We start from the raw sequence: 26,614 nt of genomic DNA on the forward strand, positions 1-26,614 counted from the left end.
CCAATTAAAGTCTGTTAGTACTTTTTTAGAGTAAATCAGAAATAAAAGCACAGCAAACATCTTATGAAGATTTAATGTACATTTATTCTTAACACGTGGAACATATAGTATAAAGATTTCATACTGAATAAATGATATTCATTAAGCCAAAAAAGGGGAAAAAAGGAATTTACATCAAGTCTTTAGCTACATCATCTGAGATACAAATATGCAGAATTCGCATCACTGGAAAATAAAAATAAAAATAAACGAAAAGAAAACTGGTTTCTTCATCAAGGTTTAGCTTGTCTTTAGGAGCGAGCTCTAATGACACTGCAGACATTTCTTGTTAATAAGCTCTACACTCGCCCCGGAGACAAACTGAAACTTGACGTTTGTTTAGATGTGGCATCGGACAGCAGCTGAACACCCTCCCCAGAGCGCTGAATGGAGCAGGGATTGGGGCGCCGAAATAACGGAGCGGGGGGCAGGCCATCAAGTAAATCACATGGCATACTTGATGAGAGAAGAGGGGTGGGGGGATGCAGGGGGGTGGGGGGGGACTCGATAAAGGATTAAAAACGATGAAGAGCAACAGAAGCTGAGAAAGAGAGAAGTGTAATGTACAACGTGATATTTACAATGCAGCCTGGACTGCGTCTAGCGTTGAGGACCAGTCCTATAGGTGACTTTTTAATATAAGAGGGTCAGGTCATACAATCAAGGGACAAAGAGAAGAGGTCGGGGTGTTGTAGGTTCACCATACTTTGGGGGGAAAGCCGTTTTCTCTCGACATGAACTAAAACTGTTTTTAAAAACTACAGTTTGCTGCCAAGCCAGCATATCTCAGTGTGAAACAGTATTATTACAGTATGTTTACAGTTTTTAAGGTGTACAGTACAGAAAAAAGTCCTACAATCTACTGCACAGGCCTCCCATGACAGACGTCTGTTCACATCCAATAATGTGGTTCCTGTGAGGCTGAGTATATAGCATCCAAAATTACAGCAATTATACCACACCACAGTCCATGAGTCTACGTAGCCTCCAAACATGAACCATAATATTGTTTCCTTTGCACCCTGCAGACCCCTCTGAGGGAGAACGCAAGCACAAGTATCCCCCAAACTCACTGTAAACGAGACAGCAACTTTGGTTACAGTTTTTTTCTTCTGTTTTTTTTTTTTTTTTTTTGAATGGAGTTTTTTTTTTTTTTTTCATTAAAAAACAAGTCCAGTCCGCAGGGCAGTGCACTCTGTCCTATGCCTGGGTCCCGATCTGCTCTTTCCTGCCGGTATCGTTCCATGTGAGACGGTTAAAATCCACAACTACTTCATGATATTCCTTCCTTTTAGTGAGAAGCAGGGGTAAAAAGACAGCAGAGTCCGAGGTGATTCTTGCATAAATTAAAAACAAAGGACAGTCAGTTTGTACTCATTTCACTCGCGCATACGACACATACATACGCACACACAAAAAAAGGAGGTCTGGGGGTGGAGGGGCGGGGGACAGAAAGAGGCAGAGCTGAAAGCCCCTGGCGGCTGTCATGACTGGCCAATCAGAAAGAGTACGTCACAGATGACTTGGGACACCAGAGGGTTCATAAGTGGAGACACGGAGATGTCTAGTAGGCGCGACTCGTACAAAGTGAACTCTGAGTGGTTCTCCTCCACTTTGGCCAAGGCGTGCAGCGCCCGGGCTGCTCGCCGCATCATGTCCACACTTGTAGGCTCGAAATGGGGACCGCCCTGCATTTGAAGCAAGGAGCTTTGGCTCTGTTGGTATTGTGTGGCGGCTAGACTGTCCTCCAGGAAACCCAGCAGGTTGCCCACGCTGCCTTTCTGGACAGCAATGGCCCGCGCTGCTAAGCTGTCGCCCTGAGCTAAATTAGCTAGCAAAACGACCGCCATTTCCCGGCAGACGGCCACCTTGCGTTCACCGACAAGGCGTACGAGCGAGCCATAGAGCTTCTCCAAGCGGCTGAACGGTGGCGTGGCCAAAATGAGGTCGACGTTGTTGTCCTGGATGCTGAGCTTGCTGAGGGTCTCTAGGACCAGTCTCTGGGGTGAAAGTGAGCTGTGTGGGCCGAGTGTGGGGAAGGGATCCAAAGCCTCTGCCGAGGGGCACACCGCCCAATGAAGTAGGCCATCCAGCAGTGGTAAGCATATACTCTCTGGGTAGATAGAAAGGTCCAACTGGCCTGAGATGTTGGCCAGAGTGACCAAGCAGTTCTCCCTCAACACCTCGAGGCAGTCCCACCACCACTCGTCTCGGTCACAGCTCACTCCCTCGTCTTCTTCTTCCTCCTTCTCATAGGTGACTGGTGCCTGTTTGCGCTCAGGGTGTCTGTGGTGGAGCAGTACCAGACGGCCCAAAAGCAGGAGGAGGCCCGGGTGTTTAGACATTTCCAGGTCGTTGCCGGGGACAAAGGATAGGCTCCTGATGATGTTGGAAACACAGATGCAGCGGCGGGCCAATGAGTCCTGCCAGTCCGACAGAGTGCTGAGAGGAGTTTCGTCCTTGCTGTGGGGCTCATCTTCCAGGATTTTGACGTTGCGTCGACTCTGAGGATCAGGGTTGATGCTAAATAGATACTTGCCATTCTCTTTCTGCTCCTCTGCACCTCCACGGACCACTTCCATTGTCACCGACCCCGGTCGGGCTGACAGTACGTCATCAATGGTGGCAGTGACTGGTGCACAGAGGGGAAGAGAAGAAGGACTCTTCTCTGTTGAGGCCTTGTTGGGATCAGAACACTGGGCCTGCTGCTGCTGAACCTTCTCTTCCAAACAGAACTTAGATTTCTCTGGGTTTTCCGTCGTCCCAAGCAGCTTGACCTTCTTCCGGCCTTCAGTGGCGGGTAGCATGCGTTTCCGCTGCTTAAGGAGATCCATCTGACTTTCGAAGTGGGTTTGGATGTGTTCAGTAGTGTCGCCACCGCCAATACTCCAGTGTATCAGGCCACTGTCAAAACTCTGTCGCTGCCCAAGCTTGGATAAGTGGTTTAAGCGGAAGGGGTTCTTCTTACGCACTACCTTGATAGGGAGTTTATCAAACTTGCTAGCCTGCTTTGGCTTTTCCAAGTGGACGTTGGGGTCCTGAGAAGACCCTGAGGTAGAGCTACTAGCTTCCTTGGTAGAGGACTCCTTTTTCTCTTCCTCATCATCTTCTTCTGAGGACTTGTCTTTCATTGAGCTTTCTTCTTCCTCTTCTTTAACCTTCACCTGTGAGGAGGAATCATGATTGGTCTTTTTCTCTTCGTTCTCCTCATCTTCATCCTCTTCCTCGTCGGTGTCCATGTCTTCACACTCAGGTATGGGAATTTCATCGTCAGAGTCCTCAGCTGCGTTGGGATCTATCAGGGTGCGCTGACCAGGTTCTCCCACTTCGTACTCCTTTAGGATGCCAAAGATCTCAATGAGGCAGCGTCTGAAGTACTCCACTATCAGCTCCAGGAAGCCAGGCAGCTGCAAAACCAAACAAAAAACTTAAATAAATATGACAGCTCCAAGAGACAAGACCACTGAGTTGAGGTATGTAGCTAATGTAAGGCTCCTGCCAGAGGAGAGATATTTTATTTACCTGGCAAAGATTAAAAGTAGTAATGCTGCCATCATCATACAGTAAAATGTTAATGGTGTCCAAGGCCCAGGTGCTTTCAGCCAATAACCCTGACTTTAGGGACATCATAACTCTCCAAGCCTCAGGAGTGCCTTTAAAAAGAAAAAACAAATCACCCATGAGTCAAAATGACCTAAACCCTACATGCCTATTTGTGATTTTAACTTATTGAGCCTAAGACATAAGAAGTTATTTACCAATGTCTTTCATGGTGAGCCGCCTTCTGGGTTTAAGGTGGGGCTGGGTAGCTTCCACAGAGCCGGGAGGGAAGGCCACATCTCGTCGAATCATGGGTTGCTGCACAGGGGCCTGGCCGATATGCGATGCGGGAACTGGAGGGCCGGCTTTCTGCACCTTAATGCCAGGGTGCATGTAGGGAGACTTGCTGGGGGATGTCCTGGTTTCCATGGATCGGGGCATGGGAGCTGGGCTTGACACCTGAGGAATGTGGTTCTGAGAAGTCTGGTAAGTCGAAGGTAAAGGTCTGGTCATAGGTGGCCCAGAACTAGCAGGTCCAAATGGAGGCTGCCTCTGGTTTACGTGGCCGGGCCACTGCCCCTCATGGTTAATGCGTTGGTCTGATGGCATCATCTCCTCTCCTGAACGGTTCATACCATGGTACCCGGGGCCCTGGCCTGGTACAGGAGGTCCCTGTCGGTTGGGATAATTGGGATAGCCCATCTCGTTGCGGCCTTGCCATACCGGGCCCTGGGGGCCGTCAGGACCAGTAGGCATCGAGCTTGTCATCATCTGAGGAGGCATGTGAGACTGGGAGTTTGGCCCTGCAGATGAAGGTCCTCTATCTCTCCCAAAAGGGAAGGGGAACTGGCCCTGTGGGCCTGGTGGTCTGCGCTCTCCTCCTGGATATGTGTTGTACTGGTTATACATGTCTTGCTGGCCCTGATGCCCAGAGGACTGGGGTCCAGGCTGCTGCTGACCACTGTAGGGAACGTTGTACATTTCCCCCTCATGGCGCTTGGCTGGAGGGCCGTACCCTGCATCTACAGGCCGCTTGTAGTTCTGTCAGCAGAAAACAATGAGGACCATTATTTCTGCTCTCACAACTGTATATACCACAGTGTTCTATTTAAACAACACAGATATAAAAGGAACATCCAGTAGTAATACATGATTGACTATTGGTTTAACAAAACAGTAAAAAAGCTGGAATTGCTCAACAACATGTCCTTACAGGTTGCTGCTGTGGATACATTCCTGGCTGTTGATTTGGGTAAGGGCCACCAGGGGGAGCCCCTTGGCCAGGGTATTGATTTGTGTAGGAATCATGCCTGAAAACAAGAATAAAATTTTAGAAAATTGTGTTTCATGTCCACAGTAAATCCATGTTAGAGAGATTGATATTGCAGTCATGATCACAAATGCCTTAAAGGAAAAATTGATGTTTTCTATTGGCTGTAAGACAGGCCAATTTGTGCTCAACAGTACTGACCGTTGCTGAGGTGGGGGACGGCTGGGTGAGTACATCCCTGCATCAGAACCAGAAGGCATCATACTGGGCTGAGGCGCTGCGGGCCCCATGTTGCCTTCAGGGCCCATGCCTGGTTCCTGCCTGTAAAAACGAAGTAGCAGCCGTCATCAGCTTTCATAAAAATACAGAAAATGACTGAAGATAAACAGCTTCTAGTGTTCTTACCTTCGGTCATATCCATAAGGATACTGCTGCCTTTGACCCATTGGCATGTTACCCATGGGACCTGGTGGTCCTCTGTTGTACTGTTCGCCCATTCCGCTGTTAGGGTTAGGGGGCATGAACTGTTCTCCAGCTTAGAAACACAAGGAAAATGACCATTTTGTTAGTTTTCAGCTCCAACACCTGCAGTCTGGGAATGGGTGCCTGTCAGTTCGCCCACTTGGAGATTTGTTGGAGTTTATTTTTACATGTTTGACAAAGATTATTGGTGAATTTAAGTGTGCTGCACTGGTGAAGAATTCGCAAATAAAAGGGTAGTTTAGTACAATTATGTCTGTTTAAATGTTTTTCTGTATTGGAGTGGTATCAGTTGGTACTAAACCCCAGATATCCAAATTTGTATTGGAGGTGAGAAAAAGTGGATTGGATCATCCCTAGTTATTATTGCTCCTACCTTTCCTCATGCCCCCGAATGGGTCTTTGTTCGACTCGTAGGGAGCCATGCGACTCATCATCTCTGGACCGCCCATGCCTGGCTGGTAGCCCTGAGAGTTGGGAGTCATGGTGTTCCTTCTGGAAAACGCTGGGTCTCCACCATCAGCAAATGGATCCTGCAGATTCACATTGCTCCTGCAAAATGACACAAGAGTTGTCAAAATGTTCATTAAAATTGCAAAATCTTATTGCCACAGCCAATCAGTGGCAAGGAAAATGAAAACACTCCTGAACTGGTTGCTTTCTAAGTGCCAGCCAGTAGTGGGTCAAGTAGCATTGCGTATTTTAGATATATTTTATTCTAGTTGTTGATGTAATGCTGCAGTTTCACCACAAGGGGGTAGGTGTAATGTTATGGTGGCTTCCAGACAAAATTAGCTTTCCCAAAGATATCATGTTTCCGAAACATGATATCTTTGACATCATACCTGACACCAGGCATCGGAGGCATCTGTGAGTGCGGGGTGGAGGCTGGGGTGGGAGGCTTCAGGTCTCCTCCTTCTGCCATTGAACTGGTGGTAGATTGGGGAGTTTGCGGCCCTTGAAGGGACCCTGAACCAGCTGAAAGAACAACGATACAACAACAATCAGCACTTTGGCAGCAGTAAAGACTATCTGGATAAATTTTGGAATTTTATTTCTAGTCTCTTTGCAGCAGTGGGAATCAACTGCATAGATTCTAATGCATAAAAAAAATCCAGCCCCAGAACCTTTGCTACGTGTGTCAGTGTTGTAGTCAAGACCACCTAACCTGAGACCAAGACAAGACAAAGACCAGCGCCCTGCACTACATGACACAATAAAATGTGAAATATGATCAAAATTGCTAATCAAATTGATCTGAACGATTCACATTCCCATAAAAACACCTAGATATTAAATACTTAGAGCTGAAATAAATTGAACCAGTATTAAAAGCAGAACTAACTCTTTGTTCTACTTATCTAAAAAGATAAAGCCCTGGGTATTAGCAATATCATTCATGTCAGAAATCACCACTTTCTGCACCATTAAACATATCAATTGAGACAATGCCCTGACGGTAAACAAGCTCAACTATGAACAAGGACCAAAGAGCAACAAGCAAGAAGTAACCAAGCACAAGGCGCTCACCATGACTGTTCTCACCCTCTCTCTCACTGTGAAGCCAGGCTGCACAATGCTGTAATGTCTGCCATCATAGCATCACATAATGCTTATGTCTCTGTACAGCTAGCTTTGCAAACATCACGTCAACGGAGCAGCTTACCTTTCTTTAAGCTTCTTTTGTAAGTGACGAAAAAAGTTATACGTAGTCCCCACCGTCTGTGAAAGCGAAGCGCTGCTGAATTAGCTGTCGCCATCGGATTTCTTATGATTTATGCAGCGCAATTCTATTACTGGCGATTAGACAGACGTCTTCTGCCGCTCAAAGAAAACCACTGCGCAGGCCGAGGAGCGCCGCGCGCGAGTGAAAGGTGGGGAGTAACAGAAACACGTAATTGGTAAGTCACGTTATTGTTTGGATTTTAATCGGTATGGTTTGCATCCAGTGAAAACAAACATGTTGACAAACAAACTGGACAATATGCTGCACGTTTAGTGATATTTCCACAGTTGCGATCTTGACTAGTCTTGAAATAAAATCCTGAGTCCTCTGCGCCCGAGACCGAGACAAGACCGAGACCAAATGCGGTCGAGTCCGACACGAGAACGAGACCATCAACAACTGGTCTCGAGACCAAGACCGGTCTCGAGTACTACAACACTGACACGTGTCTGGTACGCCTGTAAATCGGACGCACAAACAACATTCTCTAACAGCGATCGACAGCAATGCAGACTGCACACTGAGATTTCATTTTTGCTCCAAAAAACAATCTGTTGAGAAGCTGGAAAAGACTTTTTGTGTTCAAGTTGTGCAAACGCGAGTTAGCCTACGAGTGAAGTTATTCAAGCCTACAGCAAAATAGCATCTCAACGCTAAACATGTAGCGCAGCAGCAGCACAGACGTCCCCAACCCTAATGTCAGCGTCCACAGTCCACACTCCTAAAGAAGTTCCATGAACGATCAGGAGTTCCTGGAACACTGGAAAGCTGAATGATAGAATAAATAACACTTTGTTCCAATCTGATGGTTGAAGAAACTCAATAACAGATTGAAAACAATGTATTTGATGCTGAGCTTATATGTCTATAATCCATAATTTGGCAGCAAAAAAAGAGTTTTAGAATTAAAAATGTTGCTTATTGTGTCCATGTATAGTTTTCGATTAAAATGTGATTAATTAATTAAAGACGCTGCAATTCACTGTTCTACCTCCTGACTCTGACCCGTTACTGATCCTGAGTGTGGAAGACGGCAGTCTGCCATCTGACACATAGTGTGTGTGTGCATGCGTGCGTGTGTGAAAGAGTGAGTGATGGTTTGTTTGTGTTGTGAGTGTGTGTGTGACATAGCATCGCTCATCCTTAACTTGAGCCCAGGACTTCTCACTATTAACACGGCAGTCTGATGAGTCACAGGTTCCCATTCATTAAATTGGCTGGCGCACACACACACACAGAAACACACACACACACACACACACACACAGCTGGGGTCACTGGCAGGTCACATTTATTCACATTTTCTCACATCAGCCTCTTCAGTTCTCACACTGCCTCTCCACCCCTCCCCCCTCCCTCTGGGCAGGGATTTCCCTCCACTAAAGATGAGGGGGAGTGGGGGGAATCTCGTAAGGATATAAAAAATGTAGCATGGCAGAAACAGAAAGAAAGACGCTGAATTGTGTGACTTTTCCACATATAAACACACGCACACAAAACACACAAAGCGCTGAGACCTCATTCATCACCGTCCTGATCTCCAGGGAGTGTTGCTCTGCTGCGGTGGCTCTGGGCCAATCACAGAGCTATCACAGGCTATCACCAGATCACCTAACAGCCCCCACGTGGTCCCCCTGCAACCCAACGTCTGTGCCCACATCTCCCTCACGGTGCCAGCTGATCGTGCCTCCTTCCGCCTCCCCCCTCTGTTGCCTTTTGTGCCGATTCGGAGCCCAGCGTCTGACGGGCCTGGGTTCCGGCCAAACGGAGGCAACTGCAGCACACGGTCACTCCTGGTGGTGTTGCTCCTGGCAGTTACGACGCGTATCCATCCAAAACAAACTGCTCCGGGGCAACACGGCACGCCCCGGAGCAGAGCGCTGCCCTTTCTGACCCGACTTCTACCCAACCCAGACACAGTATGGAGACATTTACAGTCAGATAACGCAGAAGACCTCCAATAGTCGGTCCAGACGAAGGAGAAAAAGCGCTACAAAAGAAGCTACCGGTTGTCACATATGAACCACATGCATCCTCTGTGCTAGAGCAAGGATCTTCAAAGTGTGGGGGACAAGATACAGAAAACTAGAGAACACAACCGTGGACATTTAGCCAACTTCACCAAGCCTGTAACCTGTTCACTGTAGCAGCCACAGTTCAGAGGTGTAGTGCTGGAGTGAACCCATCCTTCTTTTACATCCCAAAACTCAATGAAAACTTGATATGGAGTTACCTAATTCAGCGGTGAGGAGCTCAACATTCAGATGGTTTGTTCTTTTGTTTAAGGTTGTTCATTTTTTGCTAGGGTCCTGTTTACTCTATTTTATCATTTCTCCGTTGGTAGAGTGGAACACCACAGTGGAGCTTGGTAATTTGTGATAAGTATCCAAACAATAACCAAATAACTACTGTTGGTTCTTTGTTAATGTCCTAAGGTTTCTTAGGCTAAACTACCATTGACCCTCTTAATTATTTTTATGGTGTTTCTGAAATCTTTTGAAATGTTAATTCTTGTAGAGTTGTTAGTGATGCCTGGGGCTATTTTAGCTTTACACTAACAAGAGTATTGAATGTAGGTTTTTTTTCTTTTTTTAATGACTTGATTGTTTGTTGCGTACCATGTGATTATTGAATTATTAATTTGTGATTTTTTTTTCATTAATATCTGAAAAGTGTGCAGTGGTTTCCACAAATGAAAGTTTGTCAATGTCACATGAAAAATGTGAGAAGTTTCATCCTATGTGGAATAGCCTGACAGCAGGTCTCACCTGGGCTTGGAGGCTGGATCTTGGGTTGGTTCTTCTTTGTGTCCGTGTTGAAGAAGTCCGGGGGCGGGTCCTCGCCACGCTCGATCTTACACTCAAAGGCGTACAGACACTGAATGTACTGCTTCTTGAGCGAGCTGGCCGCACTGCTGGACGTGCCCACGTTCAGACTGGTGGCCAGCTCCCTCCACTTCTTGTTCTTGTTTACCTGGAGTGAGAGAAAGAACGAAGGGAAGAAGAAAAAAAAAAAAAACCCACCAAGTTAGATTCACAGAGGTGGTTTGACCAAACCGATACGCTCGTGCAAAACTGCTGGCTGACCTGGGTGAGGCCGCCGATCTCTTTGACGGACACGTAGAGGCGGAAGAGGTCGAGAGGCTTGCGGCCCACGGCGGGCAGGTTGCTCATCCCCATGGCCTTCTCCTCGGCAAAGGCCAGGTACCGGTCCACCCACATCTTCCTCTCTGGCTCCGGGCCTAGCTCATACAGCCGGGTGATCTTCTCGTTGGTGATGGTGGAAGAGTTCGACTTCTGAAGGGAGACGCAGATAACCAGTGAGACGGAAGATAAAATAAAAACAGGAATGAAAAACAAAAAACTTTTCAGATGATGACTTTTACCTTTTTGGATTCAGGTTTTGGAGTCCCATCAACTTTGTTGTTGATCTTTTGGGCAGGGTTAATTTTGTCCATGCCAAACTCAGAACCAGGTGCCATCCCTTAGTGTCAGGGAGAGAAAAACCCCAGCCGTATAAGAGGAAGTGTTACAGTGTTACAGGTGGTATCATCAGAGCACGTTGGACTCACCGGGGGTGTTGTTGGCCATGTTTCCACCCACTGGGTAAGGTCCCGGTGCTCCCTGGTTCATCACACTGTGCATGCTGTTCATGCCGGGGCCATAGGGAGGCGCTGATCCCATCATACCTTGGTTCATGTTAGGATAACCTGGTGGCCTGGAGGAAGAAAAAAGTATTTTTTCTTTAGAAAGGACCAGTTTGCTCATTAGTAAAACTACAAGAAGTAAAACTACTACTTCAGACTGGCATTATCACCAGATCCCTTCTTCCTTGTTACTTTCACAGAGTTTAGAGCTTATTTTCCTGGAAAGGACAGTTTACCCCATCAGGCTTTCATAGTCTTAAGACTTTTTAATTAATTGATATTTCTATAAAAGTAAAGGGAATGGATGGGGAATTATGGCGCATTACAATTAAACAACAAACAAAAAAATGGAGTTAATTTTCCAAGCGTGAAACTATGACTGCAAAGATATATCAAATAAATAAAAGGGAAGTCAAAAAGCATGTACCTGTTGTGTATGGAGTTTGCAGGGCCATGGTGCATGGTGGGCCCCCCATCCTTCCTGTTCATCCCTGGAGGCGGGCACATGCCGGACCCCACCTGAGGAGGCATGCTTCCCATGTTGGGGCCCATGCCAGGACCGTAGGGCCGAGTACCCATCTGCCCCGGGCCTATCCTGCCGGGTGGCATGCTTCCATACGGACTCCCGCTGCCCTGAGCCGGCATGGGGTTCATGGAGCCGCCCATTCCGGGCCCACTGGGGTAGTTAGTGTTGGGCATCCCTGTGTAGCCCGGTTGCCTGGGATAGCCTGGAAGGATCAGAGATCTCATTAAGTAGTCAGTATTTTTTGTAAAACAAGGTTATCTTCTACAAAAATATTTTGGGTGATGGGAATGTGTCTCCGACTCGGCTGAGCTGAAATCTGTGCTGCCTGTTCCGACAGGCCGTCTGACTGTGGCGGCCTCTATCTGGCCTCCTCTGCCTGCTGCCGTGACTCATGGCAGAACGTCTTCAGACTTCAAAGTGAAGCGATATCTCAAAATTTACATCAAGTAGGAAGGAATTTCAAAGTGTATTTTTGTTTTGTTTTGGATGTTGTCAACCGCAGAAAAACACAGCGGCTGCTCTATGATGACTACAAATCATTTTTATGAAGACACACAAAAAAAATCCTGCAAAGAAATCAAGCCTCACCTTGTGGGCCGTACTGGGCCCCCTGAGGCCCATAGTTTCCCATAGTATTGTTCTGGGGATATGGTCCCATTCCACTATGTATCTGGCCTCCTGTAGACTGGCGTGGGGATAAGGCAGAGCCAGGCTGTCCAGGGGACCCATAAGGAGGCATCTGAGGGTTTCGCATGTACACTGGAAGAGATTCAGAGGGATCACTCTCTGAATGGAGCCCATGAAAGGATAGAGTCCATGAAAACAACTTCAAGCAGCATCAAAAACGCCAGTCTGCATCAAATCCTCCACAGGAACAGGGAGGGACAGAAGCAGTTTATTTAAGCCAAGAATGAGTGCAAATTAGGATTGCAGCTAATAATTATTTTAGTAAGCAATAATTCAATCAGACATTCTGACTGTCAATTGATTATTACGACAATTAATCGATCATCTCAGCTGTTAATCGATTATCCTGGCGATTAATCCAATAAAGAAAGTAGGTACATTCTGTTGACGTTTCAGTTGACCAAATCATTTATGCAACATTAGAAATAGAAATGAGAAAGAAAATGCAAGTAAACAAATAATTCTTTCTTTAAATAAGAAAATCAACATGTCTTTGCCTAAAAAGTAACAACATAACGCCGGTAGCTAAAGATGCATCTGCAGCTACATAAATACTGCTAACATCAAAGCTAACGTCAAACAAAGCGTGAGAAGATCTGGACAGAACATATCTACAGAAAAAGAAGGTTTTTGTTCATATATTTTTGTATAGTTTTGGCTTAATTACTGCTCTGACTGTGTTGGTCTTTCTTTGAGTCTGTACACTCTAGTTAATAATTAACTGATTACTAAATTAAATGACGATTATTCCAATAATCGATTCATCACGATTAATCATTTCAGCCCTGGTGCAAATGCATCCAGTGTACAAAGTAAGATATTACAAATATGACAAGCACTAATTAAGACCATCTAACAGTCCAATTAATTGAAAGCATAAGGAAAAGAAGCATGGTTCAAGACTTTTGCACAGTAGTGCAGGGAGGTCAGTGTGGCTTAGAGAATCTCTTCCCTCAGACTAAACACAAACTAATAATGTGTCTGCTACCCTCATTTAACCTGGCAAGGGACAACAAACAGTCCCATTTAAAGGAACAGTCCACAATTATTTTGTTCATGTAAAAAGAGGTTTAGCTGGACTGAAACTGCAAGGCAAGCTGTTCAAAGTCGGATCATTAAATCCAGCTAATTTAGATCAAAGTCTGTATAGATCCAACAGATTAGACTCAAACCAGCCTCTGCTCTCTGTGCTTCGCCCACAGACCGTCACTGTGGGCTCCGACTCTGAGGTAAATCATGAAGGCGGTATCTAACGCTCAGTAACAAGATATTCCTCCAGAGCAACACAGATCCAAACGCCTTCAGTGTTTTTAATAAATAACACTACAAAGCGCTCCCATTTACAGCTGGACATGATGGCTTCTGTGGAATGACTCCTCAATTGTCTCGGTCTGAAAGCTACCGCACGTTTTCCCTTTTGACCGACTGACATATTCTCTGTTCATTTTGGATGTGTAACCTCTTTCAGTTTATTTCTTATGAATTATTTTTGTGTAGGGATTTTGGGGTTAGGCTTTAAAAGCACCAAAAACGAGCCGAAAACCCATTTTAACACCTGAGCCACAGCCAGCTGCATTATGGGTAGATGTCAGAGCAAAACAAGCTGGAGTTTTCAATGTGCTGCGAGAGTTCAGGCGTGTTTTGATTTTTACGTCATCTCATCTTGAAATAACCAGATGTTTATGATGCAACAACAATTACACAAAACCACGTGGAGATGACTGGACGTCAAACGGGACCTTCTCAGAATTTATTCACATTCAGATAATATAAGTTTATTCTCTAGAAAAGCATTTTTTTGTCTTGATTTGTGGATGGAATGTAATACAGCTTATTTTTGTTTTGAGAACATTTTCTTATCTTGTCAACTTAAAATGTTTTCATCCCATTTTGACATAAGTTTCACCGTGTAATTATATCACGGCAATATCTCGACTATTTTAGTTATCGAAGCTGAAATTCCTGGGATTTGGTGTAAATACAATGAATTTAATCAAGAAATGTGGACAGTGATGCTCGCAGCTTGTTTACTCACATATTATCACAGATAAATCCATTACTGTTATGAAATAGCAGTAATGAAGTGTATCACAAATAGAGCTGAAACTATTGATTATTTTAGTAATCGATTATTTGCCATTGGATTACAAAAGAAGCTTAAGACATTTTTATTTTACAGAATTTGAATTAGATGAAGCTAAAACTGCTACTTGAGTTATAGATAAAACATTTATATACAAAAGTACTTTTTCTTATCTTAAATGCAAACTGTCTATATGTTTGGTCCAATTCTTGCTTCATTTCCTGTCTGGATGTGTCGTTCTTCCAGCAAATGGCCCGTTTCAGAGAGCCTCTGCTCCAGTTTTTGATTCATCAATTACTACCACAGTTGACCATTATTTTAATAATCGATTAATCATGATTAATCGTTTCAGCCCTAGCCACAAAATAATTATCTTAGAAAAATATGTTCAGTAAGTTGATGTTGCAGCTTTTCTCGGATTTTCTCAGCCTGAAAATTCTTCAGGATTTCGACCAACTTATTTTAGACACATTTTTAGATTCTAGAAAACTGAAGAGTTGAAAAACATCGGGATTTTTTCCAAGACTTTTGTTTATAACTGTGTAGAAACCTTGCAGTCTGAGGTTAAAGGTCAACACACTGTTACCTATTTCTAGTGGAATGTCATAATTCATCAATAAATAAATTCTCCCTCATTGCTTATATAATGTAAAAGTGCTAAAGGACTTTTGTTTACAGTGTGTTTACAATCACACACTGATGCTGAACAATTAACGGTTTGTCCTTCCAGAGGCGCTCACCTCTGTCCGGGCCCATCGGTGACTGGTTCATGGAAGAATGCATCATGCTGTCCGACTGGACGCTGGGCGGCCGCGGCGGCATCTGGTTACCTGGGCAACAGCAGACACACACCGGCTCAAGACAAACAAAACAAAACAAAATTTCAGTCTGCAAAGCTTCTTGCCCCCAAGGCGGCTGCAGCGTCTACCTGGCACAGCTGCAGGGGACAGAGGGCCACTGCGGGACGGGGTCACGCTGGCCGGGGAGCCCACGGGGGATGGCGAGGGTCCGCGGATGCCTGGCAGGTGGGGCGGGGTGTGCGGGGAAAAGGGCGACTGGGCCGGGTTGCTCTGCTCTCCCTGACTGCTGGACACACCGGAGGTGCTGACGCCCGGACTCAGGACGGCCTCGGTGCCGGTGGGCAGGTCATCGATGGAGCCGGACAGATCCTGGGAGGACGAGAGAGCGCTGCGGTTCAGGAGGGTGGGCAGAGGCAAATCACTTCTACCACCGAGTTCTGCTTTTAAACACAAGGCTTTATGGATAAGAAGCCAAAAAATGGGACTCAAAGAGCTCAATATTAACATAAGTTCACTCATTCACAAATCTTGCCTAGATTCTCACCAGTTCTTGTAAGTTTTCCATAAATCTGACCGATCACCTTTACGTTTTCTGGGATTCCTTCTTTTCTGACCAATCACAGCCACTGAATCTTGTCCAGTCCCCATAGCCCCCTTAAATTTAACTTCCTGTTTCAATTCATCTCCCGGAAGTTGAATATGAAATATGAAAGTATGTGTGACGCTAAATGTCACACATAACTTTTAACTTGGAATTGATCCTTTGCACTTTGACCCCTGCTCAGGACGTGACTTTATCTGTATTAAGGGTACGATTTCAAGAAGGTACTTCAAATTTGTCATTTGCACTTTAAATATTAAATAGGTTAAAATCGTCATAAAACTTTTTGTGTGTTCAGTTTCCTGCTTTTAATTAGCTATATTTGTGCATGCAGACGGTAATGTTTAATCCTTTAATTTAAGGCATCAATTCAAAAACATCTGTCACAAAGAGGAAAAACATAGAAGTTGCTCTGGGTAACAGTTCACAGAATCAGGCATATTATGAAGAAAATAAAAGCAAGAACTACACTCAGAGTACAGTGTAACAGTGACTCAGACACTTAAGGTTCATAAAGCAGAGGATGTTTAATTTAATGATCCAGGGTTTCCCCCCAGTGTATTATATTTACTTGCGCCCCCGACAGGCTAAAAACGGTTTGCTTGGTTTTGTTCCTTTTTCATACGAGTGGAAGCACAATGGTAGCAGAGTATATATATCTATATCTATATATAGATAGATAGATATATATACATATTATATTTTAACAAGACTTTTCATCAACACAAATATACAGTCATAAGACACACAGTCAATAATTGAAACATTATCAACAGATCATAATCAATGTTTCATTGATTATGATCTGACCTGAGGTCAAGTGCTTCTTTTATTCATCAGAACTCCATAACCACTTCCTGTCTTTTCTGCTCTACAGTCTAATGAAGTGACAAGGATCAAGAAATGTGAACATTTTAATTAGGATGAAACAACTAAAGTGCAAAAAAATTTGTTTTGCATTTTGAATGAATTGTTTTTAATGTTAAGACTATAGCTGGTGTTTAGGGATCTTCCAGTAACATAATTAACCAGAAATATTTTCTAATTTCCTGTCAAACGTAAACATTTTTTAAGTCAAAAACCCAACGGGTCGCTGGACGACAACTCGAACATCCCTAACACCGGGCCCAGCAGCTTTTCTGGGGGAAGCCCAGATCACCTGACCCGACATTTCAGGTTTGCTCAAACCTGGAGCAACACACACATTACATCTACATTTACTGGAGAGAAACTTAGGCAAACCCAGTGGATCAAAATAAAAAGCACAGACAACTGAGTTTTGATGTGCTAAAATAGCAGCATCTCTAGTTTCCATAAAAAAAAAAAAGCTCCACATTCCTCCTGGATGTCTGATAATGATCCATGTTGGCAAAGAGAACTGCGTCTGTACAAAACAAGGGGGTTTGAGGGGAAGTGGGGGGCTTTTTGAAGCAAGTCATCTCAGGAGGCAGCAGAAATAAGTGGTGCTGGCCACAGACTCTGCTGCCATGTGGTGTTGTTATTGAGCCTCGCTGGCTGGGACGCAGAAACAGGGAGGGAGGCGGGGAAGGAGGGAAGGCAGCCGGCGGTGATTGTGTTAGCGGGAAGGTGAGTGTTTACACATCGGCCCGTCACGTGGAGAACATGTGCTCGCTCTGAAATGCAAGCTCATCTGCCAGTCACACCAGAGGAGGGGAGAGGAGGGAGGTGTGTGTGTGTGTGTGTGTGGGGGGGGGGGGGGATCCGACGGCGGAAGGAAAGGAGGAAAAAAAAAAAAAAAAGAAGCATGCTTTGGAAAGTGGCCAAGTATTCCCATAGAAATCTCACACTCGCATGCTGGCTGCAGCCCTGAAGCCGGCGGTTTTGCACTTGAAACGGCGCCCGTTGCTATTTTTGGGATGTGACCTGATGGAGGAACCCCAGAGGGAGTGACAGGAGGAGAACGCTGATTCAGAATACACCCTCCTCCTCCTCCTCCTCCTCCTCCTCCTCCCCACCGCCACCACCCCGTTGCCTCTGCCCTCCCTCCCTTCTAAGAAAGCACAAGCTCATGGTTTCCTGGTCTGAGCCGGGAATGTGGCTCCTGTAAAACCCAGGAGAATAACGCAGTGGGGCGATTAAAGGAACAGTCGCACTCCAAGGGGGTTCCAACAAATCTTCATGAGGGGATAAAAAGAAAAGAAAAACAAGAGTTTTCTGTGTAGCAGGAGATCTGAGCCCACTTTGCAGCAGCAGCAGCAGCAGCAGCAGCCTGGTCAGCTGACTCCCACCCACCCCTCAGTTTGTTTCCATCCAGCACCCACCCACCTCTAAGGAGACATCACAAGACTGGTCATCTGACGGAGGCCTCCACCTCCTCGGTGTGGGCCCGCCACCTCTTCAGCTGCAAAGCTCACTTTCTTATAAACTGAGACTATAAGACGTCCACAGCTTGGGCGACATGGCTTAGAAATAATCTAAAATAATAAATAAATAAATTCATACCGGATCTGATTTTAACTGCTCTTTTTTTTTTTTTTTCCTGGCTCGCTTTCTTTTCTAAGAAAGAAACGACAGAGTATATGTTCAAAAGGCAGGTTTTATTTCAACGAGCTGTTTGACGGAGTAATAAAGGCCAGGTTACGAGACGCTTTGGTTCAATTATGAGAATATATTCAGAGTATTAGCAGAAAATAAAAAAAAAAGACACAATTTTACCAGAAAAACATTTCTTAAAATTAGGAGAAAAAAGGTAGTTATCAGGATCTGTTGTAAGCAGCATGGTTTGTTTGTTTTTTTTCCTCAAAATGGACTCACTTGTTTCGCTCTATTGTATTAAAGTCCAGCTACTGATGATAATTTGATGTGTTAAAAGATTAATTATTTCCAGATCTGCAAAACTTCCACCACAGCATAACTTCACAACATTCCTCTTTTTACCTTTTGTAATTGGGAGTTTTTTATAAAATTACTACATTATTCTTCTAATATTACAACTTCATTCTCAAAAATATTATTATTAACAAAAATAATTCTTAGCCTGGCCCTGACATTCCATCATAGAGTTGACGTAAATTATAGTAAGCATTTCTATAAAACTTATAGTGGAGAATAACTTCAAGAGATGCTCGACATTCCTCATGTTAAAGTTTCGTTTTTCGTGTTGAAGTTCTTGTAAAATTACAACTTTATTTTCCTACTGCTACAACTTTATTATTCTACTATAGTGATTTTATTTTCCTAACTTAAAAACTGGATTTGCTCTGATACGCCGTCGTAGAGCGGACCTGAATGTGAAGTCTAAAGAAACAAACGAGACGGAGGCTGTGGGCGTTCTGACATCACTGAATATGAAAAGCCAAGGAGAATATAGGTGAATGAGTTAAAAGATAAATAAATAAAAAAGATTATCCAAAAATGAGAAGTTCAAATATCGGACAAAACCGTGACACCCGGTCCGGATTCAGAACCGGACCTGGACCAAAGAGGCCAGGAGCTCAAAAGACCAGCACAACACTTTTAAAAACTCGAAAACATTTTTGAGATTTTATGCAAGAATCTTTTGTTTTTCAACAAAAAATAACAAAAGCCTTAGAAAGTGAAACGTTGGCATTCGGGGTGAAGAGCGAACACGTTCACATGTCTGTAAAATTGCTTTTCAGGGAATTTCTCAGTTGTCAGTTTCGGTTCTGGTCAACGTAACCGCCTACACCAACATAACTTTTGTTTCTCTCGTGTTTTGACAGTGACTGAACGAATACTATTCACTTCTTCCGAATGGCGTTTCCACAGTTCATCCAAACGTTGTTCTAGATGTACTGCGTTGTTTGGCGGTAAGGATGAGGACTAACTTACATCAAATAGTGAGCACTCCATAGCTCAGTATTCAGAGCTGCTTTTACTCAAGTCAGAACCGGGCAGGCTCTCAATATAAAATGATGGTAAGTTGGCCGTTTGGACGGGAAACAAATCCACTGAGAAATCAGGAAGAGAGTATGAAAGTCTGAGAAAAAAAAAGAAAAAAAATCTGCTCATCATCCACCATCAGTTATATAATCATCTGCCCTACAACACAAACATAAATGAGGAGGAATAAAATTAAGACATTGAAAATGTTGGTGAATTTCAGACAAATCTAAAGTTTTCAATCAGACTTTGAATCATATGGAGAAAATCATGCAGTTGGGTAATAAAAGGCTTTTTTTTTTTTTTTTCTCTTTAGCTTCGTTTTATTGTCCCGGTTGCTTGTTTGTTTGTGTTGTTGGAAATCTCCCAAAACAATGTGCTGCTGAGTTTTGTGGCGACGTTAAAGAACAGATTCTGAGTTCAGCTCAGAGATGTGCCACAAATCCATATAGTGCAGACAAACGTGACAAACTTGCAGGCATAAACAAACCTTAAAAAGAGCCTCAAGTAGGAAGGTAGGAACTGAGCCAGAGCCAGATTAGCAGGTCGTTCTGTGCTCTTAACTAGCCGGGCTAACGGCTGTTATCCAGGAAATCTGTTCACAATAGCTTTAGCTGTTGTTATAAGAAAAGACAGAACAGCTTTAGACGCCACATACTTGTCATCACTACGACGACCAGAAAAAAGTTTTAATTAAGAAAAAAAAAAATTGTGAGGGAGAGGGAAGTAGTTTATTTATGCTAGCTTGACTTTGACAAGCTTAACATGCAGATGTGATGCGGAGTTCGGTGTTTCGGTTCAGTTACAATATTTTTTAAAAAGGCGACCCACACACCAACTCTGACAGATGGTCAGTAGAGCTGGTGTTGAAATTAGCTAACCTACCACCACAGTGTTAGAGTAGCTAATAGCAGCGGCAGCTAATCTACAGCGATGACTTATTAATAATCGCAAAATGAACGTCAAACCTAAAAACATAAAACTGGAACGGACTGAATGTCCTGTGTGGGAAATGTCTGAGTGTTTAGATGCTGAATCCTGAAACAAAACGGTGTTGTTGTCAGCTGCTAAAAAAGAAAATGGTGCTTTTGAGTTATTCCTCAACGGTTTTCCTGCGTTAATTTTCTCGTTGCTGTTGTCCATATCAATAAATGAATAATACCTACATCTCCAAATTTCATTCAGTTAACGGAACCGTTCTACCGCGGCGGGGCGCGTAGGGGGTGGTACGCAAAAGAATCGTCTTGTTGCCCTCCGGCGTTGTGTGCATGAATGAAATTTCCAGATGTAAACAATTACATGAGCACATATGGATGTGATTTTTTTTGGTTCATGAAAAGATTGCAATTGGTCCGTTCAGACTGTCATGAAAAAGTCGGATATGGATCACAGCCACCTGCTGTGTGAACACAGCCTAAAGCAACATATGGAGAACTTCATAAAGGATTTAAAAAGGCGAGAGTCAAGAAGCAGACTTTCTATCCAAAGGTTTTCACTTCACCTTTTAGATTTGACTCAGAAGAAGCAGCAGCTGAGGAGAACTTTTCATGAGGGACCAGAATCAGATCAGGGACACAGTCTGAGAAGCCTGGCCTCTCCTGTTTAATGCAAACATTAAGGTTTTATAGGAATAATAATACATAATTCAACGGCGACACAACTAAATCTAATCCAAAAAAAAAAAAAAAAAAGGGTGGAGGTTTCTTTCTTCAATGTGAAAACAACAACTACCAACAAACCTATCTAAGAGCCCACAGCAGCACAGATCGTATGCATGGCTTACAAAGTGAGCTCTCTTGACATTCTGTAAATATCTGACAGCTCTGATTCCTCAGCCTGGCTTGGCAGAAGCATTGTATACTACACACACGCGCACACACGCATACACACACACACAAGTTCCTACCTACTCCCACTCTGCAGTCATTGATTTTTCCTAACTCAATACTGCACAGCACCAGCCTGTTCTGCTGACTGCACAAGCCGGACAGCGAGCGAGCGACGGGAGAGAGAGAGAAAGAGAGGGAGGTGGAGAGGTGGTGGAGGTGGGGGGCTGGCAGTTGATGCTGTTGCTGAGGCTCTGCTATTCAACAGTCATTATTAAAAGGCAAATGATGAGAAAAACGTGGAGCAGGCATGAGCTGAGGGCTGATACATATACATATGTGTGTGTGTGTGTTAATAATGAGCTCTGAGGACGGTCACAGCAGCATCATCTATGGTTATTACAGCAACTGATGATGGGAGTTTAGTCTGAAAATGTGGATTTAAAAAAAAAATGTTTATATATATATATATATATATTGAGGGAAAATGTGGAAGCTGAGTTGTGGAGAGAAGGAGAGAGCTGCAAGTCTATTCTGCAGGAGGCTCACTCTATGGCAGCCATTTTGTGCCTTTCCCAGCACTGCCTAACATGGAACTACAGGGCTGAGAACTGCTAAACAAGATCCATCATCTCTTAACATCTGAGAACACAAACCCGGCTCCAAAAGACGATGCCTGCGTGCTGAAGAGACGTAATACAAACTAAAAGGTGTCGGTGAAACGTCCTGGGAAGGAGGTTTGTTGGTGAGATTTTGGAGAACAGCAGATGGTGTTTAGTGTTTCCCACTATTCCGACGTTCTCCGCTGCTCCTTCTCAGCGAGCCTGTGCCGTCTCTGAGTCATCTCCTCAGCTCTCCGCCGTCCTAATATATTCCATTTGCAGATTACTTCACTGAATCAATCAAGCCTGAACAGAGCCATTAGTCTGCTCTGCCTACCCTCCACTCCACCCCCACCCTTTTTTCTCCATTCCAAAGTGTGAGAATCAGAAAGTGGGAGCAAATAGGCAGTAATGGAACGTATCTTCAACATGTGACCGTGGACAGAGCGGGTGCTGCTGGTGGCGTTCGGGTTCCGACGTCAGGGTTTCAACCGAAGCTCGACAAAAAGCTAAACCTCGTCAACTTCGACATTTTCACATTTGTCGTGTTGCAACCGCAAACTGCAAGAACGTTTTATTCGGATTTTGCGCTTCACAGGTCAAGTTATAGTAACGAAAAAGAAAGAAAGTGTACACACAGTTTTAGCATTTGTTATTATGTAATTCTGTAACTTTTAGGGTTCCTTCACACCAGCTCCGTTTAACTGAACTTGAGTTTTGTTTGGTGAGGTGTGAATGCTTCAGCAAACTCTGGCCTGACTGCTGCTGAAATGAACTCTGGTGTGGTTCGAATGCACATGCACCAGAAAGCACTCCAAAAGCAGGAAGAGGACTACAGCGCAAGGCATTCTGGGTAGACACAACCGAAACAAACATGAGAGTCCAGAAGAAATGGCTCGGGGTCTTTTACCAACAGCTAAAATCTAATGCCACTCCATTTTCGCCTACATTTTATGAAGAACAAAGTTGGACTCAGAGTCTTTGTCAAAGCTGTTTGCGTTGTTTTCTTTAGTGGTTCTTGTTGCAGCGCCCCCACAGGCAAGGAGGGGAACAGGCTGCTCAAAGGGTTTCTTTGGCCGGCACATTGCAGTGTGAAAGTGAACAGCAGCAGCTGGAAATGGAACAAATGATGCCATTTTGGTCCCCAATCAAACTGAGCCTACTGGATCATAAGCTGTGAAAACAACATTACATACAACCCCTTTACTCTGATACCACCAAATAAAATGTAGAAGAAACAACTGCCTTCAGAGTCCAGCATGTTACAGAATCATGGCTTGGAGATACTTTCTCTGTCAGGGACACAGAAGACGATGGATCCAATCTGATGCAGCTCCAGCCATTTTGAAAAAGCTGTTGGAGCAGTGGTGTCAAAGTCCAGCTCCCAAGGGCCGCTGTCCTGCAACTTTTATAGGTGCCTCTGCTGCACCACCTAAATGGAATAATTAGGTCATTAGCAAGGCTCTGGAGAACTGATCTATACAAGGAGGAGGTCATTAAGCCATTTCATTCCAATGTTTTGTACCTGTGGCACATCTAGAAACTGTAGTACACCGGCCCTTGAGGACTGGAGTTTGATACCTGTGTGTTGGAGACACACTGAAGATTTCTACTAAGAACAAATGCAGGGGTATTAATACAATACCCCACTTTCAAATTGTGCAAAAAAAAAAAAAATAAAAATCTAATAAAATCTCAACAACAAACACATTAAGGTTAAGGTTTGTGGTTGTTGAAAAAAAAATGAAAAAAAAGAAAAAGTTGTAGACGGGAATCCTTCAGTGAGGCCCTGTGTACATTAAAACATGAGCTCACTCCCTTCATTGTAGACACATGCCTTATTAGGGGAGGGGGAAAAAACCTGGCTGCATCTCAAGTGCTACCATGGTTACTGTGATCCATGTGGTTGACACATTAGAGCCCCCCCTGGCCCCCCTGTCTGTCTGTCTCTGTGAGGCCTCCCTGCGTGCCTGGCAGGGTCACGGTGCAGTCAGCGACTACAAAAGAAGAAGCCTGTCATTGTTACAGGAAGCGCAGAAGCACCAAAGCGGCGCTCCTCCTCCTCCACCGTCATCATAGTCACTGCCTGCACTTTAATTACACACACAGCCGCTGGTCCTCTTATGCTCAGGAGGCCTGAGACAATCAGTGGACAAACATGGGACACCAAAACATCCAGCATCCCTCACGTTTCTGTTTAATTCCTGACAGGCCTTTCCTGCTCAGGGTCAGCTTTTGAAATCAGAGACGGGTCACTGGAAGAGTCGCCTCTTCTTCTCTGGTAAGCACAACGTCAAATGAGACTCCGCGCTCCAGCAGGGGAAAGTGCTGATGTGACACATTATCATCAGAGCGTGATCGGAGTGGAGCCCGCTTGGTCCTGAAGCAACTCTGTGACTCTGGTGTCAAGTCAGTAGGGACAAATTCCAGAGTCTGGAGGGGAAAAGTGGACCTGTGTACGCCTCGGCCAGCTGACCTGCTGACGCACAGAGGCCTTGCAAGTCCACCGATGGATTGGTGGAGGAGGGAGGCAGTTCTAACCCAACCCAACACACCCCCCACCCCCACCATCAACACCATGGCTCAAGATTTGCAGGATTGAGCACAACCATAAGGGGGCACTCCCACCCCTACTATGAGGGAAAGAAACTGAGGAAGGAGCTGAGGCAAGACAGTCCCCCTGCCTGGAACAGCAGCAGCAGCCATTACAGGCGTTCACACAGGATGTAGAGGGACTCCTGGGCCCATCAGGGGTCTCCAACCACGACTGAAATGATGTCAAACATGATGACCGGTGGGTTAGTGCTTAGGAGGAGGACGACACCCACCAGAAACCAGAAATGTAGTGCATGTAGTGCAGTGCTAAGATTCCTACCAGGGAGAGAAAAACTGAAGGATATGAAGTATGACTCTTAATCAATGAGGAGGGAGGGTTTTTTTAAAGGCTTCTCATTTGCTTAATTGAGCTTCTCTGTGTGGGGGAGAAAAAATGTGGGGAAACACTTCAGCAGAGATGCTGAAGAAGAGGAGGGTGGAGGGGGTGATGGCTGTGAATAATGAGGAGATGGTGCATGTGTGTGTGTTGTGGTGGGGGCCTTTTGTGGAGATGACAATAGTAGCAAGGAGTCCCAGGGCAGCGCGCAGATGCCCCGAGTGAAGCAGGCAGCTGCCCAGCCCGAGGTGAAGGCTGCTGGGATACGGAGGACCAAGCAGAGGTGGAGGAGGAAGATGGTCTGTGGGGAGGCTCCAGACTGACTGCTCTCCTGGACCGACAGGGCCCCTCCCCTCTTACTCTAACACAAATAACCCGATGTGAAAGTGGGAGCTATACCGAAGCACATGACTGTTGGTGGACTAACTAGGAAGGGGAAGATTTTTCTATGTATACAACATGAGCAAGTAGGGTTAGGAGATTAGGGTTAAGATACTAGACGTAGGATATTAGGGATAGGAATGGGTAAGATATTAGGGTTAAGATATTAGGAGTAGAGTTTAGAGTAGGGTTACAAATTATGATTACGATATTAGGGTTAGGGGTAGCAGGAGTTGACTTCATCATGAAGCTGCTTTCATCCATCCAGCCTCAGCAGCTTTTTTTTCCAGCTCACACAGGAGAAAGCAGAGGACAGACAGTGCTGCAGTCAGCCACAGTCTTTGTGCTGCAAAACTAGCTCAGCCCAGCAGAAATGGAGGCAGAGGGGAGGGGCATGTGAGTGTGTGTGTGTGTGTGAGAGAGAGAGAGAGAGAGAGAGAGTGAGCAAACGAGAGAGTGAACGGAGAGAGCTAAACGAAAAGAGTGTGTTCTGGGTGTGTGGAGTATCTTGCAGAGAACGAAGCGCGGTGTTCTGCAGCCGAGAAACAGTCCGAAACGCCGCACTCCCGTCAGCAGATTGAATTTCCTCAAGCACATTAATTAAAAATCATACAGAGGAAAGAAGAGAGAGGGCAAGGGGGTGGAGGGGGGAGAAACAGAAAGAGAGAGAAGGGGAGGGAGCAAGAGGCGCCCTGGAACCTGAATGAGACACGTCCACACAGGAAACCAGGGCCCCAGAATAGCAACAGGAAGCTGGCCCCGGACTCTGAATTCTGTCAGCGTCAGAGGCTTCGCAAAGCAGGGCTGTGCTGCACGGCGTTATGAAAGCTGATTTACTGAGAGCGGAGAGGGAAAGAGAGAGAGGAGGGAGGGGAGGAGGCGGTCGGCAGAGGGCATGGGCGAGGAAAAGAGAAAATGAGAATTTAGACTGAAAGAGGAATGAGGGAGAGAAGGGATATAGGTGTGTTAAACATGGAGAGAAAGAAAAACGCAAGAAAAATAAGATGATGGTAATGTAGGGAAAGCTACAGAGGGCGCAGGGGCTGGAAGGAAAAGGGACACGAGGAGGAAGAAAAAAAAAGAAAAGAAAAAAAAAAATCAAAGTGGGCCGGGCCTTATCGGGCTGATTGCTCCAGAGCTATGTCGCAAAAACAAGCTTAGCTGCCGCAGGAGAGCCGAACTGGGCTGGGCTGAGCGGGGAGCGCAGGATGGAGAAGGGGGTTGGAGGTGGGGGTTTAAAAGTGTAACAGGAAAAATAGAAGACCATTTAGTTTCACATCAGGAGGCTTGGTACATAAAATTAAAGGTCATTAAGGCAGGGGGAGCTGCTGCTGGGAAGTAGGTGGTCTATTGCAACTGCACAGAATGACAGCGTTTCTCTGGGGGGGCAAATGGTAAATGATCCAGTCAGAAAATTAAAGGGAACAATCTGCATTAACCCAACACGTGTTTGGTCTTTAACATATCAAAATAAAAATGAAGCAAAGGCTGAACCTGCTTTTTGTCCCCCTAATGTTCACAAGAAACTCAGTTATACAAATACTGTAGGAAGGTTTGGATCATATTTATGCTTACAGCAGATGTATACAAGTTATTAACCGCCAGCAGGCA

General features: G+C 44.9%; 1 protein-coding gene across 2 annotated transcripts in view; it reads right to left on the bottom strand.

Annotated features, from left to right (window-relative positions):
• Nucleotides 1-930: 930 nt before the first annotated feature.
• Nucleotides 931-26,614, bottom strand: part of arid1ab (AT rich interactive domain 1Ab (SWI-like)) — a 66,623-nt gene continuing 40,939 nt past the window's right edge. For both annotated transcript variants that reach the window (XM_044138242.1, XM_044138243.1), the window contains exons 5-20: nucleotides 14,926-15,166; nucleotides 14,738-14,827; nucleotides 11,816-11,986; nucleotides 11,129-11,429; nucleotides 10,627-10,772; nucleotides 10,441-10,538; nucleotides 10,142-10,351; nucleotides 9,824-10,028; nucleotides 6,175-6,307; nucleotides 5,706-5,881; nucleotides 5,255-5,384; nucleotides 5,051-5,170; nucleotides 4,793-4,889; nucleotides 3,798-4,620; nucleotides 3,562-3,692; nucleotides 931-3,446 (exon numbers count right to left, since the gene is read on the bottom strand). In XM_044138242.1, the coding sequence (XP_043994177.1) occupies nucleotides 1,524-3,446; nucleotides 3,562-3,692; nucleotides 3,798-4,620; nucleotides 4,793-4,889; nucleotides 5,051-5,170; nucleotides 5,255-5,384; nucleotides 5,706-5,881; nucleotides 6,175-6,307; nucleotides 9,824-10,028; nucleotides 10,142-10,351; nucleotides 10,441-10,538; nucleotides 10,627-10,772; nucleotides 11,129-11,429; nucleotides 11,816-11,986; nucleotides 14,738-14,827; nucleotides 14,926-15,166 (4,995 nt within the window). In that variant the 3' untranslated portion in view covers nucleotides 931-1,523. The remainder of the gene's footprint in view (nucleotides 3,447-3,561; nucleotides 3,693-3,797; nucleotides 4,621-4,792; nucleotides 4,890-5,050; nucleotides 5,171-5,254; nucleotides 5,385-5,705; nucleotides 5,882-6,174; nucleotides 6,308-9,823; nucleotides 10,029-10,141; nucleotides 10,352-10,440; nucleotides 10,539-10,626; nucleotides 10,773-11,128; nucleotides 11,430-11,815; nucleotides 11,987-14,737; nucleotides 14,828-14,925; nucleotides 15,167-26,614) is intronic.

Source organism: Gambusia affinis, linkage group LG14, assembly GCF_019740435.1.
Source record: "Gambusia affinis linkage group LG14, SWU_Gaff_1.0, whole genome shotgun sequence".
NCBI lineage: Eukaryota > Metazoa > Chordata > Actinopteri > Cyprinodontiformes > Poeciliidae > Gambusia > Gambusia affinis.